This window comes from Lampetra planeri, chromosome 41 (assembly GCF_965212315.1).
Source record: "Lampetra planeri chromosome 41, kcLamPlan1.2.h2, whole genome shotgun sequence".
Classification (NCBI taxonomy): domain Eukaryota; kingdom Metazoa; phylum Chordata; class Hyperoartia; order Petromyzontiformes; family Petromyzontidae; genus Lampetra; species Lampetra planeri.
Genome location: NC_136147.1, coordinates 1,775,289 through 1,794,484, shown reverse-complemented (window position 1 = coordinate 1,794,484; position 19,196 = coordinate 1,775,289). Strand labels below are relative to the sequence as shown.

Sequence of the window (19,196 nt, the reverse complement as noted above, 5' to 3'; positions counted from 1 at the left end):
TTATTTTCCAAGTAAGATTGCGACACTGGAATCATATGAGTCACAACTGTCAGTGCCAGCAGCGATAGAGCCAATATCGGCCTCTGACAGCTGCCTTACACCTGTAAATGTAAGAGCAGCACTCTCGGAAAAGAATTCTAAAAATAGGGATACAAAATACTTTGGGTATAAACTCACCTGGCCTAGCTCCCACGGGAAGAGCTTAGAATCACGCTTTAGATGTAGCTCCAGAAAAATTTCTACCAATTTGTATTGAAGAGAATCATATCTTGTTCTCATAGACCTTAGCAGAGTGAGATAGCTACTCTGATACAGCTGTCCACTGACCTTCCACACTCGCACACCTACACACGTGAGCCACTCAAAGCGAGGGCAGTTGCACATAGTAGCCACCCTTAGTCAAATTTTCTAATCATATGTATGTATCAATGTTTATTTGTACATGGGAAGTTCCAATTAGCCAGTTACCCAGCTCGTTTGCAAGGGAGATCGGTAGTGCATCAGCACAGAACAAACTTCGGTCATCCTCGCAGCGCTTTCTGGCTAATCAGCAAACATAGAAGGTGGTCACCACATCGCGCGCATTCAGATGCGCTTCTGCGGCCGTCTGGAATGCTCTTCCTTTTGAAATTGGGAAGCCACTAGAAGCTTTGCAATTTTAAATCTAGGTTGAAAACTGATTTCCTTAGAACTGCTTTTTGTGTTTAGTTTGTTGTCCTTCCCCTCAACCTCCGATTAGCACGGTTGGCTACGTACGGTGCAAAAGAAGTTCAGCATAGATATTGAACTTCTAGATACAAAGTGATCCGTGCGGAGGAACAGGGAACAATTGAACAGAAAGCATCCGAGGTGCAGGCTAACATAATCAACTGGCTTACAAAAAATAACATGTATGAGCAGACTGCTGTTCTGTACCTCCACATATTATTAAAATAATGTTAAGTCCGTCAGCCTAGTGGCTTTCCAGAACAAATTTGTTTAAGCAAGCACACTCTGGACCGGTTGCAACTTTCTGGGTCCCATCAGCAGAGCCATACTTGTGAAGCAAACGCCACTGTCTTTGTCAGACGTTATTGGCAAGAGCACTCCCTCTGAACGATGAGGTGACGTTCAACGCAAAAGGCAGCGGTGGATACATACTTGTTTTGCATTTTTGTGCGAGGCTTCTGTGCAATAATAATAACTGTATAATGTGGGGTGTTAGAGGAATTGTCCCCCCTTTTAAATAATTCACAGCACATTTTATCGGGCCACTACAGAACCAAAAATGTGCAAACTGGCCAAGCAGTAAATATGATGATCATCAGGCTACCCCGGCACACAACATACAACCCGAGAAAGGAATAAATAAAAACTGCAAACACGTCAACGTATTGGCTTTACAAAGCCCCTCGTGATATTGGCTTCATGAGTCAGAGTGAGGTTCAGCCTGCCGACACTCACAGACCTATGACATTCTCATATTTTATTGGAAAAACCTGCACTGCCAAAAGACAACAACAATAATACGAATAATAATATATTCCAGATTCTTGTAGCTGCTGCTGCTGTTCATAATGTTATTGCCTAAGAAGACGCAGCGACGGATTTAGGAGCGTCACCAAAACAAAACTGAGAGAACCTCGCGGGGAATTCATCCGAGCGCGATGTGGACACGAACGCTGCTCCGTATCGAGTGATTTCACGGCACCGACGATGCGTCTCGTGAGCTGCAGACGCACATTCAGAAATTATTTTGCCTTTCCCTCTTTATGTTATGACAGACTCACAGGCGATCGCTACGTGCGCAACGGCACGGGCCTCTTGGCATGCAAGTGATTTAGCTTTGTTGATCTGCCTGCGTCTTTTTTTTTAGCCGCCGTCATTTCACTTTGCTAGCTGTCATTTGTTCACTTCGCAGATATATTCCCGAGTAAGGCACGGAAGAGAGACCCAGGAGATTCACCATAATATCGTCTGAAGAATCCGATAATTCCAACACATTTTAATTATCTCGGTGACTTCAAGCAGCATGCCGATACCTTATCAATCGCATCTGAACATTTGTATTCGGAATCAGAATATTTATTGCAGGAGGAATCCGATAAGCTAGAGAGCTGCTTTTCACAGATGTTCCAGTTGGTGCGGGTCAGAACATTACAACAACAACAACACAAAAACACGATCGGAGTATAGGAAAGGTAAACAAATCACGAACAAATATAGAGACAAATAAAACGTAACAATTTTTATCGTGCCAGATAAAGCCCACTAAGTTATTCACTTATTTTTCAGAAGCGACCTGGCCACAAATGATAGCTCCACAAAGTGGATTATTAAGTGGGAATTTAAAGCAGCAAAATAATATATTCATTGCCATGTCGCTCACACTAAAACAGAGGTGCAATGCCACAAATACACGCGGACAATATCACAATTATTATGAAGTTGGTTTTAAGACAATGTTATTACATTCACGCACCGCCACCTCTTACTTAAATGTAATTTAAATCTTTATTGGTGAATGAAAGTCATTATCTTCCTGCTCAAGCAAGCACGAAAGACATACCTGTGTTTTCGTTATGATTTCTCTTTCTTAATTGCAGAACTTAATTTTATTTGCTTCATTTTGCCCCAACCACCCCCCTCTCTCTCTATTTAAGGCCTCGACACAGAGACGTTGTCTTTCTGTGTGCCTATGTGTGTGTCTCTCTCTGTTTGTCTCTCTCTGCTTGTGTGTCTGTCTGTGTGTCTATGTTTTGTCCCTCTCTCAAATTTAGCAATCTTTGGAGGAACGTAATCAACCAGGTGGGGTGCTGACTGTGTGTTGGCCGACTCTCTGTGTTGTATTGCACTATATTTCCAAGTTTACTATGTTTGTTTTCTCATTCATTTGTACCTGATGATGGTTGCTTTTGTTGCAATCGAAACGTCGTATTCTGTTATTATTTTATTTAATTAACTTCTACGTGACTTTACCGAAAGAACCAAATAATACATTTATTTGCTTTGCTTGTGTCATTTTAGTGATCCAGGCCACTCTTACAAATGACTCGTCCTAGTCTCTTTATCTCTCAGCTGGTTATCTCTACTGTCAGCGCTGAGCAATTGGTAGAAATTCCACATAGCTATGTCAAGGGACATGTTATATATTGTCTACTGGACATCTGTGAAAAAGAGATTGTATAACTCATCGGATTCCTCCAGTATAAATACATATTCAGATTCTGACATAAATTCAGACTCCCATATTGACACCAAGGTTCAGAGAGAGGTGGAAATGGCATTATGAGGAGAAAATCGCAGAAGGAAATGGCCATGCTTGAATGGCCCAAGATGCCAGGCGACACAAAGAAACACATTCTAAATCCCTGCTTTGACAAAGTCAGAGATTCACCATTCTCAAACAGGAGCAAGGCAATGCTAATTCTCCATTGGCATCGCTGAGTCAGTGGTGGAAATTTCACATTTTCTATTTTGGAATTAGTCTATTCAATAGAACAACAAATTGGAACCTATTTTATTCACCTGGGAGAGATGATGGGCTGAGTCGGGCCATGAAATTGAAATAACTCTCACAGATTGGAAAGCCTATGTTGCAGTGTTCACTTCCAGCGTTCAATCCACGCGAATTGAACACAGCCAAGTGTGAGGACTGGTGACGGCTTGGGGGGAGACCTTCATCCAGGAGTGAATTAATCATGGCCAATGATGATGAGGTTAGAGTATTACACCAAATTGACACATTTAACAAACAAAAAAACATGGCAAAAGTCCCACCCAGCACAACACGAACCACCACATCATGCAATACACACATACCACACGCAAAATAAAAAAATATCTCCAATATAGCCGTTGAGACTGCTGGAACGAGTGTTGTTAATGAGCACCTATTAAGGCTGGCGTCGTGTACGAGGGGGTGATGCGGCCAAGGGCAGGTTAAGATATCACCCATTACTGACGTTAGTGATGGCAGGGGGGTCGAAAAGAGACATGCACAACCACACAAACAATGTTTGTGAAAGGAAAGCAAGCAGGGCTGGCAGTGTCAAAGCGATATGCGAACCGCACCCAACGGAGCACCCGCAGAAAATTCGAAACAAAACCGAGGAGGCGTTAACGGAGCAAAGTTGTGCCTGGAAATGAAGCACATTTTCAGCGCTCGACGAAGTACATTTCCATTAAACTGTTCGGTTCCGTCTTACGTCCACCACGTGACACAAAGGAATGCCCGGACGTGCGTCGGGATTTTGTAACCGACACAATTTAAACTGCACCCCGTGAAGGCAAGGATCGGACCCGCTCTGCAAAGCAACCGTCCGGCCCCATCGCTCATTGATTGAGAGCACATGCGTCCTTTTCGATTCACAAGAAAGAATATGCCTATATATAGAAAGCTGCAGCGCATAAATGCCAAATAACACAGGGAAATGCGATGTTGTAAGTGGATAAGTCATTAAATCAGTAGTGCATGCATCAGCCGCAAGCTGCGGGGCAAGTCCATTACCTGATTGCCCGTAGGCGTATTCAGGAATAATGTCCATTCATATTTTTCATTTTCATCATCATTTTTTTTATTTAATAAAAAATGTCAAATATCAACCTGTCACGGTGGCCATACCACGAACGTCTAACGCAACGAGCGATGTTTTTTTCTGTCCGAAGGCGTAAAAAAATATTCTAAATTGTGCACGTGGCAAGACTGAGTTTTTTTTTGTGAAGAGAAGATGCACGTTGCCCAACTAAGTGTATACATAAGGGAGATTCAACAACTACACGTGTCATTCTAGATTTGAAGTTTTCGTGACTGCAAGGATCCATACTCTATGGTTCTTTCGGTAAAGTCACATAGGTATAAAGTATAAAATAAATTAAATCACGACGTTTCGGACGCAACACAAGCGTCCATCATTTCCCACCTGATGACGGACGCTTGTGTTGCGCCCGAAACGTCGTAATTTATATTATTTTATACCTACGTGACTTTACCGAAAGAACCTAAAGAGTATTTAATTATAATCTAAAACAGTGGTTCTTAACATTGACTGCAGCCTTGCAACCCTTTGGTTCTCAATCGTAAACAAATGTATAATGTTATTGACTACATCGGTTTGATGAAACAAAGTAGTTGCACTTACGTGCGCGTGCTTCATTTGTGATTTCGATGATTTACCTTCTAAGAAAATCTGCCCAAGTCTCGCACCCCCAGAAAGGGCATCTCGCACACCAAAGGGGTGGGTTCGACCCAGGTTAAGAACCACTAATCTGAGACCATCATTCATGATTGAATAGTACAAATCACACATTTAATTTCTGTAACATTGTCATTATTGGCCAAATTTGATTACGATATTTTTCAGGAGGTAAAAGAGTGTAAGATCCACAAGAGGGGTGTATGGTTCTTCATTCAGGTGGTGGTGGTGGCAGGGTGTACTCTACCTGATTATGTTACAGGTTTTATACACATATATTCATCAACTTTTAATTGAATACATTCGTAACTTTGTTTCGTAATGTTGCGCGATGAACGTTGTGAATTGTGTGGGCGGAATTTGGGCCCTAGTTAATCGCACACATGGAGTCAGGCTTATTTGGCTGTTCGCATGGCACAGCCGGGGTCAGGCTATAAATTATACTGTAGTTAGCGTAAGCGATGGCGAAGCTGTGTGTAATTTAAAGTTTGTTGCTAGCGTCTTGTGAAGTGCAATTAATGAGTTATTTATGGCAACTCGTGGGTGACCCCTTAAATTATGGCAAATGACTCGTAATAAACTTATACGGGTAATTCTAGGACATCCAAATAATTAATGGGCAATTTAATGGGGAATATTTAGATAATTATAATCTGTTACGTTCACGTTGTGGTGCACTGAGTGGGAGCGAGGGCAGAGGGGTGCTGTTTCGTGACCCAGTGTGGTCATGTTATGGACCCTGCTGGTGCGGGAATAACTCCGGGCATCAAGGTGGTTCATCACCAACTCCCGGAGACTCCGGCGTGTGTGAGAGAGGGTGGTGCAGGCGTGCTGCAACGTCAGACATCGACATCCCAGCTGAGGCAAGAATAAGACACGCGGTTTACGAACTTATTGAATGAGAACCACTCTTCTCAGTGAAGATCAAAGGCCAGAATAATGAGACACAGTGGGCTGGGGTTATATATGCCTATAATTAGAAACTTGCATCAATGAATCCAACAGTTTTTTTTTATTGATAAAAAAACAGCAGTATGGGCGGTGGGACAACAAACTAAATACGAAACAATTCTCTATTTTAGTACAAACCTTTTTTTTTTATATAAAAAAAGGTTTGTACTAAAATAGATAATTGTTTAGCATGGTTGGCAAAGTACGGCGTGAAAGAGGCTCAACGTCCAGTCGGGGTCGGGATCGGACCCACGACCCCTTGCATACATTGCCATATCTATGGGACTGGAAATGGCAGATGAGGCCGATCCAGGATAAACCGACTCCGTCGCAGCTCGGGCAAGTGTTGCCGAGCAAGTTTGCTAAGCAAAAAATTTACGAAGGAAATAGCTCCTTGAAAATAGAAAACATTTTAGATGTGCAATATTTAGCCTTCCCACGATAAGCTGACTTTACAATGTGAACATAATTATCAAGCGCATGTGATCTAACAATACGGATTTTATTGTGGTACTGTTACAGTAACGTCTTTAAATCTCATCTCTAATTAATATCAAGATGCATTCATTGATAAAACAGCATGGAATCATGTGTGTGAATATTAACTTTCTATGCTATTTAACTGAGAATAAAACTTGTAAAAACACAAAAACACCACGTCTACAAATAGCTCAATTTAAATGGTGGCATATTTCAGAATCATGACCTTCAGTCAGACTCGAGGAATCCAATTAGTTATGAAGCTTTTTTCACAGATTTGGTAAGAAAGTTACAACAAACATTACGAAAACTGACAGGAGTGCAGAGTACAGGAAAGGTCAGTGAGTCACAAAAAATCAACAAAGTATAAATTGTAAAAGAATATCAATTCCTGCCAATTTTTCAACACTAAATTCAAGCTTAAGGTGAAACATTCCTCTCTTGAAATTAGCTTGTGTCTTTTTGGAAGCATGCTGAGGAATCGGAAATAAATCACTCTTTTTCCAAAGTGGAGAGAAACTTGATTTTACCCATCAGCTTTTATCTCACTACTATGTACACACAAACACACTCCCACGGGTGAAAACACACTAGAATACGTTTATTTTGTTATCTCATAAAACCTGCCGGAGATGCGGATTTCATTTTAAACGGGGCAATTCATTTATTTTCCAATATTGCTACAAGCAAGCCCTGGGCAAATTGTGGAATTGTGTTGAATATTTCCCGGCAAGTACGCCTACACGGGAGCAATATGTCGACTCTTAATACATTCATTTACTCACTTTCCATTAGACAGCATACCGACTCTGGTGTGCAAAGCTCTCAATTGCAGGCTTCATAAGAGAGGCCTTTACCAAACACATGCGGAACCTGGCATATGGACGGCCGTCTGGAATACTCTTCCGATCTTAGGAAACCACTGGGGCTGTGCACTTTAGAAACATCTAGATTGAAAACGTATTTCTTTAGAACTACTTTTTTGTGTTCAGTTTGTTGTCCTTCCCCCGCACCTCCGATTAGCACGGTTGGCTACGTACGGTGCGAAAGAAGTTCAACATCCGTACGTACGTACGTTGTGCCTACCAGTGCTGCCAGAGCATAATTTTTTCGTTCACAGGCACAAATAACCAAAAAGAAAATTTCAATAAATTCATCAACATTGGATATGTATCCTGCCTTGAAAATAACACATTTAACATGCGACGTTTTGGGCAATGGCCGTTTCTTCACAGCACATAGGCCAGTGAGGTAGACGGAGAGAGAATACATTTAATTAAAACGCAAGGTAGCTTTTTATAGCGTCAACATGTGACCGCATCTCAAATCTGCACAGAAACAGCGGGCTAATTTGTATAATCGAGAGTGGCGGTCGCTCATAGGCAGAGTAACAAAAAAATAAAGGCCTTGACCCTGGACAAACAACGAGTGACAACCATTTGAATAAAAGCAGGAATGATAGTGAATGTTTTCAAGGAGAGAAGGAAAATGGACTGAATTGTCCGTGAGCCAGAGGTGGGTGCTGATGACTTGTGGATTGAGAGCAATGTGCCACATCTTAAAAGCTGGTAGCTAGATTGTATGCACACATTCACTATGGCTTTGGTACATGGATCTGTGGGTTTTACCTGTAGCCCTGTATCGCATGAATAGCATTCTCTCTTAGTACGAAACTATTTGATGCATAATTGATCACTACCTGCATACAATGGTCCCCTTTAGCAAATGCCACCACGGCATCAACCAGTGCTCCAGTCAGCAAAGAGCAGAGGTGGGACAAAGTCATTGTTATGCAAGTCCAAGTCGAGTCGCAAGTCATCAAATTCATGACTCGAGTCTGACTCGAGTCCAAGTCACATGACTCGAGTCCACATCTCATAGGTGGGACAAAGTCATTGTTATGCAAGTCCAAGTCGAGTCGCAAGTCATCAAATTCATGACTCGAGTCTGACTCGAGTCCAAGTCACATGACTCGAGTCCACACCTCTGGCAAAGAGACCACAAACCGTGAAGGCCTGCTGCTTTTGGTGAAAATACAAAAGAAATGAGCAAATAAACAGTGAAGGCGTCTGTCTAGCCGATGGTTTTGGACATTGTGTAACAGACGACCATTTAGTCATTAAATCGCATTCACCAAAGTAAAGAACATTGTGCCAAATCACTCACTCTGCACGCTCATGGGGTGCACCACTGTGAATACTGATGGCTCATTCCTCCACTCTGAGGCAACTCAATGTTTGTTATAAATGGGCTACATCTTGCTGATGAGATCTAGACAAATGTATAATCCAGTCCGGCGTTATTTCTGTGCAAATACGAGTAGAAAAAAACCTCAGTTTCGGGGCCCCATTGTTTGATGGATATCACCGTAATTCCATTTCAGGAACTAAACAGATGCTACCCTGCTTTTACTTTTTATTATCCCACAACCTGCTGAGACTGCACCCAATAACTTTTGCAGAATTTTTTTGTTAACTTTATCACAGAGAATCACTGTCATGGGGAATGTAGGTAAAACCAAATCACAGACTGCAGAGCTGGATATTCGGGAACTTATTTCGCCAATAAAATCCAAATCACAACTCCAATTCATTATTTACCGTAACAACGGAGATTCTCATTCGATTTATTTGCCTCTTTTTCAAGAGAGACCTGAGAAGCAACAGTTGTAAGGGAAGATGTATTTTTTGTAAAAAAAAAATTGGCACACACATGTGCAGGACTCACACTAATATTTAATAACAATCGTAAATGACAGCTGTTGGTAAATCCCAGAGGTGTGGACTCGAGTCATGTGACTTGGACTCGAGTCAGACTCGAGTCATGAATTTGATGACTTGCGACTCGACTTGGACTTGCATAACAATGACTTTGTCCCACCTATGAGATGTGGACTCGAGTCATGTGACTTGGACTCGAGTCAGACTCGAGTCATGAATTTGATGACTTGCGACTCGACTTGGACTTGCATAACAATGACTTTGTCCCACCTATGAGATGTGGACTCGATTCATGTGACTTGGACTCGAGTCAGACTCGAGTCATGAATTTGATGACTTGCGACTCGACTTGGACTTGCATAACAATGACTTTGTCCCACCTCTGGTAAATCCACTCTCGGATGAAGGCCACACCGCGGCAGTCACGTGGGTTGCTTTGCCATCCTTCAGCATTGCTGGTCACTGTGTGGATTGCGAAGGGGTCAAAGGGCCAGATTGGATAGCATTTCCCCACCGATGTTATCCGTGGCTGGGAATTAAACTCGGGTCACCGGGTTCATAGCACAGCGCTAAACACTGCTCCACCGCTTTACCCTGTGACCCCTCTGGGAATGATTATATAAGTGGCTGGCGTCTTACTTAAAGTAACCCACGATGCTTTGCAATTCTACACAGAAATTGCTGGTTGACTGAGAAACGTGACTCACCTATTGCCACCAAACCTGTCAGATGGGCAAACGCATTGACCCCCGCGTTACAAAACTACCATTTACATTGCCCATGCCTTCGGCTGCCTTGGTGCTAGAGTGAGCGGCCCGCGATCGCAAGGTTGGGAGTTCAAATACTGCTTTGGGGGCATTGACACATCCTGTTGTCCCTTCGGGGGTCAATAAAACGAGTACAATTTTGTCGAGAAGTCAACAGTGATCGGCCTATGAAGCAAGTAGCTCTCGTCATAGGAACATGGACATGCCCACTCCTCGCTTCAGTGGCTGTAGGCAGGAGGCTGCCTCAATTTGTATTTTGAGGAATTAAAAAACCGTCGGCAATATGCCCGAGAGTGAATCATGAGTGTGACCACCAGGGCTGTTAATATCACTTTAATCTCAAGAGGGCATCCTAATGTCATCTCACTCACAGAGATGTGTAAGCAAGATACGATTTGGCACTAAATCCATCCCGCAATATGCGATTTCACGGTGATAAAACGATGACCATGGACCCCAACTTTGGACTCTATTCTCTTCCACGACACTAAATCAATGATGGTGGTGATGATGAAAATGCTATTGCTGTTGCTGCCGGTGATGTCAATTATTTATCCTGGAAAATAAAAAAAATAATCTGAAGACTCTATTATAATCAGCGTTTTGTGAGCGCGTGTGTGTGGGTAGAAAGCTGACATTTTGGATAAGAGGAGTTCCAATGTCTATCTATGAATCGCATCTCTTCTGCCCTTGTGGTTTCGTTAGTTTGCAACCTATTGTTTAACCCTATTGTAAATGTCCATCCTTTGCAATCCATTAACTTATTTTACTTATTGTCGTTATAATGTTGTGGGTTAGGCTTTTTTTCTTTCTTAAGATCCAACTAGCTACATAGGCATGTCTCCATGTGTGTATTGTACCTTACGGCTGCATTTATGATAACTTGAAGAGCACTAGATATGTATTTTTGTCATCTCTCCAATGTTACGTTCATGGCCATCGTGACCAGGGCGATCTTTTTACAAGTAGCCCATGTTAGCCTCAAGTTCTCATCTGGAAAAAAATTTGGCTATGATCAAATGCGTGCAGAGTAGGCAAGCAGCGATTAAGAGTCACACACAATACATGTAACAGAAGGATATTCGATTTCAACAGCGACGCACAGTTTGAAGCGACATGAAAATGAATGGCTAAATTATAAAACCTCCAAATTAGCAGATAGAAAAATATATTATTATAAAACACGTGAGTAAAATAGCAACATTAAAGTTAAAGCTTTTGATGCATGGGTGGCGCACGGCAACACGTGAATGACTGAACGTGCGTCAGATTATCGGTAAAGAAATTACAATCAATACCTCCGGCTAGGTTTCTCGTTAGCTCATCATAGCCCCCCGACGGTGACAGAGACACCCAGACCCACACCCAACCGCAATTTGAAATTGACATCGCACACACCTTGAACATATGCCGGAGTAATGATTATGGATACTAAGGGGGGAAACATCACATCATTGCAGTAGGTGGCACTTTGGCAGTTGCACAATACTGTGATGTTCTACAAGAGACGTCCACAGCCAGGCTCTGTGATTGTGGAATCCCCTTCCTCCGTCCATTGGGGGATTTCGAGTGCGTTTCACGAATTTAAATCACCGTCTGAAGATAACAACAAAAATGAATTGTCCGATTGGATTACTCTGTAATTATTATTATTTCTCGAATTTCAATCACCGTCTGAAAACGCACCTATTTGTGCTGCTGGCTTTCCCCCGTAACTTAAGATAACAACAAAAATTAATTGTCCGATTGGATTACTCTGTAATTATTGTTATTTCTCGCTATTAACATAGATCTCCATTTCATTCTAATTTCGAGACTAGTCATTGATATCGCTATTATCAACTTCCTATTTCGCTTAGATTGTATCTGTACTTGTGGGTTCAGTTTTATCTTTACGTACGGCGCTTTGAGATACTTCAATATGAAAGGCGCATTATAAAATAAGAGGTTGTTATTATTTCAAAGCCAAAGAGGGGGGATCTTTACGGACACTGTTGGGGCAAGTGCTGTTGGCGAGCTCCTATGAAGACTGGCACCACACACAAAGGGAGCGGTGTGGTGTCGTGGGTATACCATTAAAAAAAATTTGGTCAGCATAATAATGAATTAGTTGCTGTGGTTGCATAACATATTTTTTTCTATCTATATCAGTGTTTTAACTGAGAGGACTTGAGGCCACGGACCAGAGTCGAAGTGACCTTGTAGTCACAACGCAACACAGCAACGAGAGCTGACCTGGGCACAGAGAGAGAGGGAGAGAAGGCCTCCCATTTGCTGACCATGAAGGGAACGGGCTCGCAGTTGTGTCAAGATAAACCAACAATATCCACCTCCGAAAAAGGCAGGCGCCACACCGCGGAAAGTTTCGTCAATTGGAAAGAGGGGAGGTTCTTTCACGTGGGACGGATCGAATAAGAAATGAAATAAGTAACTTGTATACATTGGTCAATTCGTGATTTTTGTGTATCCGCGCATCGTGCTGTCAACGTCGATCTGGCATCTCGTGCGCGACGACTCGTACAGGCAAGAGAAGACACCCGCTCACCAAGAATATCAGGCTGTGCGTCCATTCATCAATAAGTATCACAGCTACTTTGGGGACCTGTGGTATAAAGCCCTTATTAATATTGAGACGTGCATACACTTTTACTACTTTTGATATCGGGGTTGTTATTATGTTGATTGCATCACCACACAGAAGAGTGGTGCTTGATTTGACTTGCCCATTGATCGATACCGATGCCTCCGTATCGGTATTATAAAGTCGTACCGAACACCGGTTGCTTATTAACGGCAGGTATTCCGGGGTTTCATTGAGAAAAGACTTCCTTGCATGAAAGTCCTGTTGCCGTGCGTGCATGTGTGGTTTAGCAGCGTGTTTCCACCATTCCGTTGCATGCGGCGATAACAAACGAATCTCGTTTCCATGGGCAACCGTCATTCAAATGCCTTTCTCTCTTTAGTAATTTTCAAACGCCTTTCTCACTTCTTTTGTCCTTGGTTGATGTTAAACTATTTCCGCCTTCCCATGCGTAGCGGCACTGAGAACCATTGTTTAGTGACCCAAATAATTGACAGACACCAACTGGAATGGCCAGTTGCCAGCACCACTCACGGTCGCCTTTGTTTCCCCGGCGCTGATGTCGAACAACACCAGTGAGTTGACCTCTTGGAGGGCGCACGACCCGGATCAGACATCACCCGTCACCGATGTCGGTCGTGGTCGGGAATCGAGCCCAGGTCGCCGGTTTTCAGAGCAGTGTGCGCGTGCTCCCTGACCTTAGCAGTTTAAAACAAATTTTCCTGAAAACATTCAAAGTATTCATCAAATTTCGATTTAAAGCTTCTTTCGTGACTGCAGGGATTCATCTTCTTGGTTCTTTCGGTAAAGTCACGTAGAAGGGAAATAATAAAATAATAAAAATAAAACATAAAATAAAAAAAATTCTCACGACGTTGCGGCTGCTTGCGTTGTGGCCGAAACGTCGTGAGAATTATTTTATTATGTTTAATTTATTTAATTTTATTTTTTCCCTTCTACGTGACTTTACCGAAAGAACCAAGAAGTATTAATCAAGTTAAATAAATTCACGCTATTATTATTTGAGGCTTATACTAAATGACACGGTGCGGTGTTTATTTAATCCAATTTTAACAAAATAAGTGGCGCAGATGAATGTATCAGTTACCATACAAAGCAGACACTTCACCTGGTCGCGTTCAACAAACAACGAACAACGGTGTTGTAGGGACGCACAACAAATACCTCCATCTCCCCGGTGGTCGCAAGAGAACACAATGATCTGCTTTGACAAGCAGCTGTTGCCCCCACACCAAGTCAGCTACAGGCCACCCGCTAGAGTTGTTATGAGAAGTGGGGGGGGGCCCTATGTGTGACTTGCACGTTGGCGCGAACCAAGGAGGAGTGACAGAACGGCACCTTCGGCAGAAGCGTCCTTCAAATACTACAAAGACAAAGATGCCCCCACCCACAGACGGAACAGACTTTTGTGGCAAGTGCTGTTAGCGAGCACCTAAGAAGCCCGGCATTGTACACGAAACGAGGGGGTGGGTGGCCAGCACCACGCCTGGCTGCCTTTGTCTCCCCAGTGAAGATGTTTACTACATGCCACACCAGGCACTCATTTGAGGCTGAGTCGACCTAGGGGGAGGCTGAGGACCGGTTCAAATGTTGGCCGGAATCAAACTCGGGTCGCTGTGTTCGTAGCACTGTAGTGGCACGGACGCGAAGCAACTCGGCAGCGCCGCGATTCCCCCCTGGCCCCCACGCCGAGCACCCACACGCAGCGCACACACGCAGCGCACACACGCAGCACACACACGCAGCACCCACACGCAGAGCACACACGCAGCACCCACACGCAGCGCACACACGCAGCGCACACACGCAGCGCACACACGCAGCGCACACACGCAGCACCCACACGCAGCACACACACGCAGCACCCACACGCAGCGCACACACGCAGCACCCACACGCAGCGCACACACGCAGCGCACACACGCAGCGCACACACGCAGCGCACACACGCAGCGCACACACGCAGCACACACACGCAGCACCCACACGCAGCGCACACACGCAGCACACACACGCAGCGCACACACGCAGCGCACACACGCAGCACCCACACGCAGCACCCACACGCAGCGCACACACGCAGCGCACACACGCAGCACCCACACGCAGCGCACACACGCAGCACCCACACGCAGCGCACACACGCAGCACCCACACGCAGCGCACACACGCAGCGCCCACACGCAGCGCACACACGCAGCACCAACACGCAGCGCACACACGCAGCGCACACACGCAGCACCCACACGCAGCACCCACACGCAGTGCACACACGCAGCACCCACACGCAGCGCACACACGAAGTGTCCTGCCTGGCGGGGGATTGCCTGGCACGACGGGTTTTAATCCGAAGGGCCCCTAGGAGGAAAGTCCCGCGGTTTCCCGGTGCCAGGAGATTGGCCGACCCTCGCAGGACAGGTCACACTGCGGTGCCCCTGAGTTGGCTTAAAATTGTATGGGCGCAAAGAGGTTCACTGGGCCAGCCGCAATGAGTCATTCACGACATTGAGAGAGGCTGAGGGTGGAATATTAGGCAAGAAGGGCAGACCAGGAGGTCAGAATTAATGAGCACGGGAAACAACGGGTGGGCGGAGCAGCAGCACTCCCCGTTGCACAAGGTCCAAGTGAGCGGTAATCAGAGGTAGGCGCCCGATTGGCCGCGTGGTACGACGTCACGCCAGGATTTTGAAAGTTCGGGGAATTTAAAGGGGAGCCCGGAACGACTCTCGCGCTCTTGTCTTCAACCTCTGGGCCGCCACGACCCACTCCCTGCCGTCCTGCCTGCTCGAGCCGCTCACAGCATCCGTGTGATGCCAGCGAGTGCCGCTACGAGGCAGTGATAGGTGAAGTTGTCTCTCGCCCTTCTCCCTCCGACTCTCACCGCGTACAGCTTCGAGGTACGTGGTAGGAAGTTTGAGTGACTGGGCACTTAGGCAGCAGTAGGCTAGGCTCTTCTCGCAAAATATTCCCCCAGGGAGTGTGTATTTCCGCCGCGAATAAAAGTTAGTACAGAGCATCGGTGTGGTGTCTGTGATTCCTGTGTGGAGCGGCTGCGTGGGTGGACGCGCGGCGAGAGTGAGGGCGGAGCCGCAGCATGAATGCGCGTTGAGATAATCGCTCGCAGATGCGGGCGCCAGCGTGCCGCTGTCCACAGCGTTCGCGTGAGCGGTGGTGTGCGCGGGAGAGTGAACACGGCGCCGCAGCGTGTGCGCGCGTGCTAGGAGATCATCACCCGTAGGTGCGAGCTCGTTCACGGCCCTGCGTTAGCGTTGGCAAAGGTCTACACGGGCGAGTGTGGGTTAACTCCATGCGGTGGTGAGCCAGCAGCTTAGCTATGTCTCTCAGAGAGGGCGCTAGCGTGGGGGGCCGATCACTCGGTCGGCGGGGGCTCGGCGGGAGCCGATCGATGCGGTGGAGGAGGGAGCAGAAGGGGCGGACGTCGCGCCCCTCCTGCCCAGCGAGGGCGGTAGGGTGGATGTCGGCCCCCACAGCACAATGTACAAACCACTGCACCACCTCTACCCACTCAAATACTACGATTTAGATTGTTCAAAGTAAAAAAACAAATTCCTGATAAAAGGAAACACATGTAGAGGCAATGCTTTGATGAGTGCACAGGAAGCCATAATTGTAGGTTTGATTTTTTCACTTAATATGACACAAATTACACAATTGGAACTATACAATAGCAATTATCGCACCCCGACTGGCAGACTAAAGCCCCAATTATATTGGAGCTCTTGAGAATAAAACAAATGTCAGTTTCATTGTCATGCAACACTACACAACAAACAATCGTTTTCAAGGTGTGAGAAATTGTGACGTCTCATGTGGGAATCAGGGACGGCTTCAGAAGTCGTCCTGTAAGCGTTATATTCCACGAGCCGTACCGTGACACTCGGTGATGCAACTCACTCAGAGGGAGAATTCAGTTTAACAGACAAAGATGCCGAATGTAGAATCGAATTACGTGTGTAAATTGCACAAGAGATGCTGAACTCTTAAAAAGTTTAACATTGACGAGGCCCCATCGATGGAAAGCGTGATCATCATTTGAATTCACCGTGGTCTCTCGCCAGAGTCCAAAGCCACCGCTTTAAGCTGCACAAACATCGAACAGCCAGCCGTCCATTTCTTCCAGAATTGAAATTCCCCATTGAGTTGGGCCATCTCAATGGCCCCGTAACACCACGTCGAGTTTTCACATCATGGGACATGTTGATGTGCAAGGGAAATAAAACCGTTGACATTCTTTCACCGCACAATGCAACCTGGTCTGTGCATCACAAATTACCATTCAGGTAGAGAGAGGTAAGGTTAGAGCCCACAGGCTAACGCAGGGTCACAGATCAACAACAATTGAAGGTGAGATGTCGTGAATATATTTCTGCTGGACGTTCATCGTTCGGCACAAACATCTACTTATTCGAGAACAATTTTTTGCACTACATTGATAATAAATCAGAAAATATACGCAATTGGATGTGTGCTTTCTTTTACTGCATATGTGTTATCCAGAGGATTTGCTTAAACAAATACTACTGCCAAAGAGTAAATAATAAAACCAAACACCAAGGTCACTAGAGTAATTAATAAAACAGTAAATAGTCTGCTTTGTGGTGAACACTCACCTGTTCTTTCCCTAAGAGGATGATAAATCCCACGACCAACTCCACCAAAATGGCAGCGCACAAGCTGCCGATGAACTGCAGCAAACAGGAAACGAAACAAAAGCAACACACACGGGGATGCACGTTAATGACAGCAACGCAGCAACGCTGCGGTATTCACGCTTTCATATTTCATTTTTCACGGGGCTGTCACGAAAGAAAGGGGCTGCGCTTCACAAACAAGGCCTGCAAGTTTCATCGCAGCAGGGGGGGGAGGGGGCATCATTGCAAAGTGTCATCCCCAATCGTATCGTTTTTGCGGGCGATTTTTTTTTTAAATTGACCGTTATGACGACGACTACGACGACACACAATGGCCTACTCGTATCATCCGGCCAATGAGGGGGGTTATCTTTATCATTATATATTTTAATGAAGCCCGAGCCCGTTATAGCACGCCGCGAAACTCGTTCAGTCTGACTGCATAATTCGAGTGGTACACTCACGACGCAGCTGAACCATTTATCGGGGGGGGGAGGGGGAGTAGGACACGAAGGGGGAGTGGGCTTGTGGCCCCCATAACCCGGCGGGGGCGAACACTTTCGGCATTTAATATCCGTTTCTAGAGTGGGCTGTGCCCACAAGCCTCAAACACTCTCTCCCAGGATTAACGGAATTGTTTGACGACGTTTCGGGCAAATTACCACGTTATGAATGAATGTGCTGAGTTGTTATTTGGCATTGCGTGGTGTTGTAGGGTTTTCCCATCATCCCATTTACAGTTTAAACATTTGTCATATTTGCATCATCATCATCATCATCTACATCAACCGAATTCTTTCCACTGCTATATAAAGACCTCCCCCAAATTCCAAAAAATAACTCATGCCATTTCCATCCCTCATGGTCCCGCGAATGCCACCAATCCATCTCACTCCCTGCACACGAACTTATCTCGCTTGTGCCACATCTGTCCTTAGCGCACCTTATTGCAATAGATATTCTGCCTTGGCAATGCGCGCAATTTTTCAAACAATTTAATGCACCCTGTAATTTACTGAACCGTTGAAACTCTTCATTACGATGCCTATCTTGCTCAGTATGAATGCATCAATCGAAAGGTTGAGTAGTTTTCCTGCTCTAGGCAAGGAGTGGTGACTGACTGGGTGGGTGGGTAAAATGCTTGTTGTGTTAGGGGGTGGTTTATGGGGGGGAGAAAGCTGCTGGTGAAAGGAGTCTGTGAGGAATGGGTTCTTTCTGTAAATGGCTATTACCGACATTTGCCAGTTCGGCAACCGGGCATGCCCCGAGGTGCTGTGTCAATCATTTTAACAAACGGACTACCCTGCATCACTGAACTCTGCCTCGCTAATGAATATCCTGACACATTTTTCCGCAGTTTCTAAATAGCACTGTTCCAAAGCCTAAAGGGCTGTTTTTTTTCAGCATAAACACACATTTTATTTTTACAGTGGCCACAAAGTTAACATCGGTTACACTATTACAGAACGGATGTTTGTAAGAGAGGGAAGGATTGTATACTGCCAAGTACAGTATTAGGAAGCAATTGAATTTCCGGGGGGGGGGAGAGGGGGGGGAAGCCTTACCCTGCAATAATTGAATACAAACACGAATTAAAGTTGATTTTTCTCCTTCAAAAGCACCAAAACTTTTATATATAAACAAAACTTGTCACATGTGGGCTTTAAAGTGTTCAGTGTGAATTGCCCAAGGGGGTTAAAGTACAGTGGAAGTCTGGAACATTTACCACGGGATAAGTTTTCAACATAAGGGAAACAAAATCTGTTTTAACAATGCCACTGGCGCCAATGGCCTTTTACAAGTTGTTACACGGTACAAACACAACGACTCCACCCAAGTCGCCTTCTCAT

General features: G+C 45.0%; 1 protein-coding gene across 1 annotated transcript in view; it reads right to left on the bottom strand.

Annotated features, from left to right (window-relative positions):
• Positions 1-19,196, bottom strand: part of LOC144732057 (tetraspanin-15-like) — a 249,423-nt gene that overhangs the window by 184,776 nt on the left and 45,451 nt on the right. Inside the window, exon 3 of the mRNA XM_078613289.1 lies at positions 17,326-17,400. Coding sequence (XP_078469415.1) covers positions 17,326-17,400 — 75 coding nt within the window. The remainder of the gene's footprint in view (positions 1-17,325; positions 17,401-19,196) is intronic.